Source organism: Nerophis ophidion, linkage group LG19 (genome assembly GCF_033978795.1).
Source record: "Nerophis ophidion isolate RoL-2023_Sa linkage group LG19, RoL_Noph_v1.0, whole genome shotgun sequence".
In the NCBI taxonomy this organism is placed as follows: Eukaryota; Metazoa; Chordata; class Actinopteri; order Syngnathiformes; family Syngnathidae; genus Nerophis; species Nerophis ophidion.
Genome location: NC_084629.1, coordinates 44,409,335 through 44,419,334, shown reverse-complemented (window position 1 = coordinate 44,419,334; position 10,000 = coordinate 44,409,335). Strand labels below are relative to the sequence as shown.

At 39.2% G+C, this 10,000-nt stretch overlaps 1 protein-coding gene across 2 annotated transcripts in view; it reads right to left on the bottom strand.

Moving 5' to 3' along the window:
* The window catches only part of igf2bp2a (insulin-like growth factor 2 mRNA binding protein 2a), a 158,730-nt gene that overhangs the window by 44,299 nt on the left and 104,431 nt on the right, over positions 1 to 10,000 (bottom strand). For both annotated transcript variants that reach the window (XM_061880091.1, XM_061880090.1), the window contains exons 6-9: positions 9,083 to 9,388; positions 7,642 to 7,776; positions 2,916 to 3,038; positions 343 to 478 (exon numbers count right to left, since the gene is read on the bottom strand). In XM_061880091.1, the coding sequence (XP_061736075.1) occupies positions 343 to 478; positions 2,916 to 3,038; positions 7,642 to 7,776; positions 9,083 to 9,388 (700 nt within the window). The remainder of the gene's footprint in view (positions 1 to 342; positions 479 to 2,915; positions 3,039 to 7,641; positions 7,777 to 9,082; positions 9,389 to 10,000) is intronic.

Sequence of the window (10,000 nt, the reverse complement as noted above, 5' to 3'; positions counted from 1 at the left end):
CAGAAGTTACTCACGAGTTACTCAATACTTGAGTAGTTTGTTCACAGAATACTTACTTACTCTCACTCAAATAATTATTTTGATGACAACTTTTTTTACTTTTACTTGAGTCATATTATTCTAAAGGAACGGTACTCTTACTTTAGTAACATGTTTTGGGGTACTCTACCCATATCTGGTGAAATGCAAGAACATTGCTTTAATGGTCTGCTTAATAAACAATTGAATGAATGAATGGATGTGGCTGCCAATATTGAGGATTATATATCCAAGATCAAACCCTTCCCTAAATAACACACACACACACACACACACACGCCAATAAACTCTGATGAAACTCACGTTGACAGCAGCAATGTCGTTCTCGTAAGCTTCCCTCAGTTTCTTCATGATCTCCGCCTCCGCTTTACAACAGGCCTCCAAGCTCCCCTTCACCGTGATGGTCCTCTCTGGGTTGTAAATGGTTAAGTCCTGTAACCTGGACGGTTTCACACCGACGTGTTAAATGAATACGCAATATCAATCAATCAATCAATCAATCAAGTAATAGCGGGTCGGTCACATTTTGCTTGTATTTTCTCAAGGATGGACCAATCAAAACTGCCGTTAGAACAAACTCTGGTGACGATGCAACGGTATTCTTGTACGACATGTCCATTAAGTTTCAAACACAAAGTGGAATTAGAACGGAGAAAAATATTCAAGTATGCCTAAAAGTCTTCATACCCTTGTCATATTTTGAGTTAAAAGTAAAATTGTCAAAGTTAACGTTTTAAGCCATTCCCGTATTTTTCAAACTATAAGCCGCACTTAAAAATACTTTCATTTTCCCCCAAAATTTGACAGTGCGCCTTATAACCACCGTACAATATAATGTATAATGCATATGTTCCTGCACTTAAATGTAGAATATATTCATATTATTCATGTATTATATATTATTTATTATTATTTCTCTTTATTGTGAGCGAACTGGGGTGATGAATTTCCCCCAGGGATCAATAAAGTACTTTCTATTCTATTCTATAATATTTTATTCTACATACCGTATTTTTCCGACTATAAGGCGCACTTAAAATCCTTCCATTTACCCGAAAATCGACAATGCCAACAGGCCAAACAAAATTAATCATCAAACGAGCAGTATTGCTTCAATTGTGCACAACAACAGTCATGAACATAATCCTCAACATTAACAACCATGTTGCAAAAATAATACACATTGTGTTAAACAAAATCCACTTATTTTCTGGACTATAAGGTGCACTTAAAATCCTTTTTTTTTTACCCTCAAAACTCGACAGTGCACCTTATGTACGGAATAATTTTGGTGTACTTGCCGACCTCAAAACTTTTGAAAATGTTGGCGAGATGGGGGCTGGTTATGGATATTAACATTTTAATAACATTATTATAAAATGTTATTAACATAAAAGGTGTACATATTTCACAACATAAATAATGTAATTAACTAAAACATTTTTGCACAAAGATTGGGACAAGTTTGGGGAAATTTTGACGAGGTGGGGGTGCTGGTAATGAATATTAACATGTTAATAACAGACCGTATTTTTCTGAATATAAGCCACACTTAAAATCCTTCATTTTCTTGAAAATAGATAGGCCAAACAAAGCTGGTCTGGCTTTGCTCGACATTTTTAATTCTAAGAGAGACAAAACTCAAATAGAATTTGAAAATCCAAGAAAATATTTTAAAGACTTGGTCTTCACTTGTTTAAAGAAATTCATTTATTTTTTTACTTTGCTTCTTAGAACTTTCAGAAAGACAATTTTAGAGAAAAAATACAACCTTAAAATTGATTTTAGGATTTTCCTGACAATTTAAATCAATGTTAAGTACATTTATTTTTTTTTATTGTAAAGAATAATAAATACATATTAATTTAATTCTTCATTTTAGCTTCTGTTTTTTCAATGAAGAATATTTGTGAAATGTTTCTTAAAAATCATGATTAAAATTCAAAAAAATTATTTCTGGCAAATCTAGAAAATCTGTACAATAAAATTTAAATCTTATTTCAAAGTCTTTTGAATTTCTTTTAAAATTTTTGTTCTGGAAAATCTAGAAGAAGTAATGATTTGTCTTTGTTAGAAATATAGCTTGGTCCAATTTGTTATATATTCTAACAAAGTGCAGATTGGATTTTAACCTATTTAAAACATGTCATCAAAATTCTAAAACTAATCTTAATCAGGAAAAATGACTAATTATGTCCCATGAATTATTTTTTTTATTTTTTCAAAAAGATTCGAATTAGCTAATTTTTCTCTCCTTTTTTTCGGTTGAATTTTGAATTATAAAGAGTCGAAATTGAAGATAAACTATGTTTCAAAATTTAATTTTCATTTTTTTTCGTGTTTTCTCCTCTTTTTTTCATCATTTATTGTCTACATAAAAACTTCCGTAAAAGGAAAAAAAATGTACGACAGAATGACAGACAGAAATACCCATTTTTTTTATATATATAGAATTATTTATTAAAGGTAAATTGAGCAAATTGGCTATTTCTGGCAATTTATTTAAGTGTGTATCAAACTGGTAGCCCTTAGCATTAATCAGTACAAAAGAAGTAGCTCTTGGTTTCAAAAAGGTCGGTGACCCCTGGTTGCGAAACAGGCAGTAATTCTAGTCAGGTGCATACTATATACCCGGCGGCAATTCAAGGAAATACGCTAAGTTGAAAAGGATTTGCAAATCATTGTATTCTGTTTTTATGTACGATTTACACAGCGTGCCAACTTCACTGGTTTTGGGTTTAGTTTGTAGTTCAGTTTGCACACGCTACTTAACATGTTGGGATCTCAGTAGATAAAAGTCCTAAACATTTACATCCTACCATTTCCATAACGCCATTTCTCTCAACCCCTCATTGTGTGAACAGCACGGGACTTACGAGGAGATGGTTATCTTGGTCCCGGTCTCCTCCTCGATCTTCTTCAGATTACGGCCCTCCTTCCCAATGAGGCGGCCCACCAGGCTGTTGTGGGCCAGGATTTTGAGAGGGATGTCCTCCGTCCTACGCAAGTAAGACAAGGACACATGTTAAAGGCCTACTGAAATGAGATTTTCTTATTTAAACGGGGATAGCAGGTCCATTCTATGTGTCATACTTGATCATTTCGCAATATTGCCATATTTTTGCTGAAAGGATTTAGTAGAGAACATCCACGATAAAGTTTGCAACTGGAGAAAAGCTCTGCCTCTACCGGAAGTCGCAGACGATGACGTCACCCGTTGAGGGCTCCTCACATCCTCACATTGTTTTTAATGGGAGCCTCCAACAAAAAGAGCTTTTCGGACCGAGAAAACGACAATTTCCTCATTAATTTGAGCGAGGATGAAAGATTCGTGTTTGAGGATATTGATAGCGACGGACTAGAAAAAAAATAAATCAAGTTAAAAAAAAAAACGCGATTGCACTGGGACAGATTCAGATATTTTTAGACACATTTACTAGGATAATTCTGGGAAATCCCTTATCTTTCTATTGTGTTGCTAGTGTTTTAGTGGGTTTAATAGTACCTGATTGTCGGAGGGGTGTGTCCACGGGGGTTTTGAGGCCAGTGTCTGATGGACGGCACAAGCTCAGCTGATCTCCGGTAAGTGGCGACTTTTTACCACAATTTTCTCCTCACATCCTCACATTGTTTTTAATGGGAGCCTCCAACAAAAAGAGATATTCGGACCGAGAAGACGACAATTTCCCCATTAATTTGAGCGAGGATGAAAGATTCGTGTTTGAGGATATTGATAGCGAAGGGCAGGAGAAAAAAGAGTTAAAAAAAAAAAAGGGGATTGCATTGGGACGGATTCTGATGTTTTTAGACACATTTACTAGGATAATTCTGGGAAATCCCTTATCTTTCTATTGTGTTGCTAGTGTTTTAGTGAGTTTTATAGTACCGGATAGTCGGAGGGGTGTGTCCACGGGGGTTTTGAGGCCAGTGTCTGATGGACGGCACAAGCTCAGCTGATCTCTGGTGAGTGGCGACTTTTTACCACAATTTTCTCCTCACATCCTCACATTGTTTTTAATGGGAGCCTCCAACAAAAAGAGATATTCGGACAAAGAAAACGACAATTTCCCCATTAATTTGAGCGAGGATGAAAGATTCGTATTTGAGGATATTGATAGCGAAGGGCAAGAGAAAAAAAAGTTTAAAAAAAAAAAGGCGATTGCATTGGGACGGATTCAGATGATTTTAAACACATTTACTAGGATAATTCTGGGAAATCCCTTATCTTTCTATGGTGTTGCTAGTGTTTTAGTGGGTTTAATAGTACCTGATAGTCGGAGGTGTGTGTCCACGGGCGTTTTGAGGCCAGTGTCTGATGGACGGCACAAGCTCAGCTGATCTCCGGTAAGTGGCGACTTTTTACCACAATTTTCTCACCGAAAACAACTGGTTGACATTTGGTCGGGATCCATGTTCGCTTGACCGCTCTGATCCATAGTAAAGTTTCACCTCCGTGAATTTTTAACAAGGAATCACCGTGTGTTTGTGTGGCTAAAGGCTAAAGCTTCGCACCTACATCTTTCTTCTTTGACTTCTCCATTATTAATTGAACAAATTGCAAAAGATTTGCCATTTTGGGGTTTTATACGCAGACCATAATAATTCCAATATGTTGAAGCGCACACGTCGACTACGGTAGCGTAATGCTCCAACAATCCGTCAAGCGGTTTTGCTTCGTAGCTTACCAAAGTCGTACTAAAACATTATGTTTCAAATTCTTAATGAAACAACAAAGCTGTGGTGTTGCTTGCTTACGGGTACTTGCTAGCGTCATTCATTGAACGGGGGTCAACCTGCAAGCCCCGCACGTACCTCTTATGTGTGACTGGAGAAATCACTCCACGTAACCAACATTGAATGACCATGACCTTCGATCCCTCAGACAGTACTGTATCAAAAACCGACATCAATCTCTAAAGGATATCACCACATGGGCTCAGGAACACTTCAGAAAACCACTGTCACTAAATACAGTTCGTTGCTACATCTGTAAGTGCAAGTTAAAACTCTACTATGCAAAGCGAAAGCCATTAATCAACAACATCCAGAAATGCCGCCGGCTTCTCTGGGCCCGAGATCATCTAAGATGGACTGATGCAAAGTGGAAAAGTGTTCTGTGGTCTGATGAGTCCACATTTCAAATTGTTTTTGGAAATATTCGACATGGTGTCATCCGGACCAAAGGGGAAGCGAACCATCCAGACTGTTATCGACGCAAAGTTGAAAAGCCAGCATCTGTGATGGTATGGGGGTGCATTAGTGCCCAAGGTATGGGTAACTTACACATCTGTGAAGGCACCATTAATGCTGAAAGGTACATACAGGTTTTGGAACAACATACGCTGCCATCTAAGCGCCGTCTTTTTCATGGACGCCCCTGCTTATTTCAGCAAGACAATGCCAAGCCACATTCAGCACGTGTTACAACAGCGTGGCTTCGTAAAAAAAGAGTGCGGGTACTTTTTGCAACGATAAAGTCAAGGAAATCACAAAGGTGAGTTTTGTTGATGTTGTTGACTTATGTGCTAATAAGACATATTTGGTCGCGGCGTGACTGCCAGCTAATCGATGCTAACATGCTACGCTAATCTATGCTAACATGCTATTTACCGGCGGTGCTAAAGCATACATGGCACAGAGATGTATGGATAACCTGTAGATGCATTTGCAACTATATTACGTTTCCTTCCACCCACATTTAATGCGAAACAAACACTTACCAATCGACGGATTTAAGTTGCTCCAGTGTCACAAGATGCGAAAGTCCTGATCGTTTGGTCCGCACATTTTACCGGCGATGCTAACGCAGCTATTCGGCCATGCTATGGCTATGAATAGCGTCAATAGCTATTCGCTCAATAGCTTCAGTTTCTTCTTCAATACTTTCATACTCCAACCATCCGTTTCAATACATGCGTAATCTGTTGACTCGCTTAAGCCGCTGAAATCCGAGTCTGAATCTGAGCTAATGTCGCTATATCGTGTTATGCTATTCGCCATTGTTTGTTTACATTGGCAGCACTGTGTGACGTCACAGGAAAATGAACAGTGGCTTCGAGAGAGCGAAAATAAGGCACTTTAAAGCTTTTTTTTTTTTTTTAGGGATATTCCGGGACCGGTTAAATTTTTAAAAAACCTTCAAAAAATACAACAAGCCACTGGGAACTGATTTTTATTGTTTTAAACCCTTTTGAAATTGTGATAATGTTCCCCTTTAATGCTGAAAGGTACATACAGGTTTTGGAACAACAATCTGCCATCTAAGCGCTGTCTGTTTCATGGACGCCCCTGCTTATTTCAGCAAGACAATGCCAAGCCACATTCAGCACGTTAAAACAACATGGCTTCGTAAAAAAAAGAGGCCGGGTACTTTCCTGGCCCACCTGCAGTCCAGACCTGTCTCCCATCGAAAATGTGTGGCGCATTATGAAGCGTAAAATACGACAGTGGAGACCCCGGACTGTTGAACGACTGAAGCTCTACATAAAACAGAAATGGGAAAGAATTCCACTTTCAAAGCTTCAACAATTAGTTTCCTCAGTTCCCAAACGTTTATTGAGTGTTGTTAAAAGAAAAGGTGATGTAACACAGTGGTGAACATGCCCTTTCCCAACTACTTTGGCACGTGTTGCAGCCATGAAATTCTAAGTTAATTATTATTTGAAAAAAAAAAAAGTTTAGGAGTTTGAACTTCAAATATCTTGTTTTTGTGGTGCATTCAATTGAATATGAATTGAATTGTAGGCTTCTTCATGCGACGAAGCCGGCCTACTTCACCCTAGTCTGTACTCTATTTACGAAGCCACGCTGTTGTAACACATGTTACAACATCGTAAAAAAAAGAGTGCGGGTACTTTCCTGGCCCACCTGCAGTCCAGACCTGTCTCCCATGGAAAATGTGTGGCGCATTATGAAGCGTAAAATACGACAGCGGAGACCCCGGACTGTTGAACGACTGAAGCTCTACATAAAACAAGAATGGGAAAGAATTCCACTTTCAAAGATTCAACAATTAGTTTCCTCAGTTCCCAAACGTTTATTGAGTGTTGTTAAAAGAAAAGGTGATGTAACACAGTGGTGAACATGCCCTTTCCCAACTACTTTGGCAGTTAATTATTATTTGCAAAAAAAAATTAAAAATGTTACGAGTTTGAACATCAAATATGTTGTCTTTGTAGCATATTCAACTGAATATGGGTTGAAAAGGATTTGCAAATCATTGTATTCCGTTTATATTTACATCTAACACAATAAAAACTGCATGGTTTCATTTCGGCGGGGCCGCATATTCAGGACTCCCGGTTCAGATGGTCAGATCCGACCGAAGCTCCTTCCAGGGTTAGACAAGCCCCGTTCAGAGTGTCAAACCCAATTAGAAACGTCGGCCGTCTTTCTTTACCGCTAAGCCGCCGTCACGTGTTGGCCCGTGTGAGTTTTTTTTTTTTTTTTTTTTCTGTGTTAGTGGTCCACGCAGGGGGGAGAGAATGCACGCTGAGATTAAAAGGTGTGCGGGCAGGTTAAGGGATAAGACCGCAGCCTGCAGACGTTACGGCTAATCTCCCGCAGGCTGGCCGCCGATGTGAATTTTTCATTAAGACTCACGTCTTGGTCTCGTTGGCTTCCTTCTGCATGATGTCCAGGATCATGCGACAGGCCGAGGAGCAGCCTTCGGGGGAGGAGTGGATGGTGATGGGCTTCTCCGCCGCTCCTGCATTTTCCTTCCGATGGATGTCAACTCTGACAGGAAAACAATGCAGTTTTTTTTTAAATAGTGCATATACAGAATGACATATTTAGAGCCTAGCCTTTACAAGACAGTAACAATGCACATTTTTCAGCAACAACAATATTTTGCAAGTATTTTTGTTTATTTTTTTGCAAGTATTTAAGTCAGGTGTGTCCAAAATGCGGCCCGCAGCTAATTGTTTACCAGCCTGCCACACATTCTGCAAAAATTGCACAATTGATAGTAATGCAAAAATAAAAAAAACATTTAAAAACGAGAAAAAGTTGCAATGTTGACACAAAGCTGCCATGCAGGCTTTTTTTTTTTTGGTCTTCCTTTTGTCAGGAAAACGCATGGCTGCCGTTCTGCTGCCCCAAGATGCAAGAACCAGGAGGAGGAAGAGCAGGTAAAGTGGGGCAAAAAAAGTATTTAGTCAGCCAGCGATTGTGCAAGATCTCCCACTTAAAATGATGACATCCATCCATTTTCTACCGCTTATTACCTTTCGGGGTCGCGGGGGGCGCTGGCGCCTATCTCAGCTACAATCAGGCGGAAGGCGGGGTACAACCTGGACAAGTCGCCACCTCATCGCAGGGCCAACACAGATAGACAGACAACATTCACACTCACATTCACACACTAGGGACCATTTAGTGTTGCCAATCAACCTATCCCCAGGTGCATGTTTTTGGAGGTGGGAGGGGCCTATCCCCAGGTGCATGTCTTTGGAAGTGGGAGGAAGCCGGAGTACCCGGAGGGAACCCACGCATTCAGGGGGAGAACATGCAAACTCCACACAGAAAGATCCCGAGCCTGGATTTGAACCCAGGACTGCAGGACCTTCGTATTGTGAGGCAGACGCACTAACCCCTCTCCCACCATGAAGCCACATACATATACACACATATATATATATATATATATATATATATATATATATATATACATATACACATATACATAAATATATATATATATATACATACATACATATACATACATAAATGTATATATATATAGACATACATATATACATATACATACATAAATATATATATACATACATACATATACATACATAAATATACATACATAAACATACATAAATATATATATATACATTCAGACATATACATACATAAATATATATACATACATACATATACATACATAAATATATATACATACATACATATACATACATAAATATATGTATATATACATACATATATACATATACATACATTTACATACATACATACATACAATAGTCCTTCCCACTCTAGTTACGGGTGATATCCTACATAAAAAGCTTACTTGGACTGTGTCTGCTTGGTGACATTCTTGATGGTGAGTCCTTCCTTGCCGATGATGGCGCCCACAAACTGGGTGGGCACCAGCATTCGCAGGGGGAAATCGTGTTGCTGGCGAGGACGAGGGCCATCGAAGCCTCCGGAGGGCCCTGGCTGAGGGGGTCCCTGGTCCCGCCACAATCGGCCGCCGCCGCCTACGCCACGTCGACTTCGGGGAGCCTGGGCGGGAGGCGCGGCCTCTGAGTCCATGATGTAGGACACCTTTAAGGAGTAGTCTTCACACTGCTGGCCTGTCAACTTTTCAATGGCTCTGCAGGGCGCAGGAACAAAGAGAACGTATCAAGACAGAGGTGGAACTTAAGACTTAGACAAACTTAAGTGATCCACAAGGGAAATTGTTCCACAAAGTAGCTCAGTTACAAAGGCTAGAAAGGGTAAGGATGGAAAGGCTAATGCAGGTATAAAATAGACCAAAAAATGCACCATAGTAGCAATACAAAATATAACATATGCAGTGTTTTCCCCCCAGAAAATGTGTTAGTTAAGGTGGTGTCTCTCCGGCGGACAGACCGGGAAAGGGTGTGTGTGTGTGTAAGGATCGGTTTAACTCAGCCTGTCGCCATCACAGCCTGGGGGGGTCAATAGACTACAAACTGCGGTGAAGTAGGCCTGCTTCGTCGCATGAAGAAGCTACAAGTTTGGGTTGCGTTTTCCGCTCCATTTGCTGAATGGCGATATACGATATATATTTTGTATATTTTAGCTTCTGTTTTTTCGACGAAGAATATTTATGAAATATTTCTTCAAATTTGTTATGATTAAAATAAAAATAAAATATTCTGGCAAATCTAGAAAATCTGTAAAATCAAATTTAAATATTGTTTCAAAAATCTAGAAGAAATAATAATTTGTCTTTGTTAGA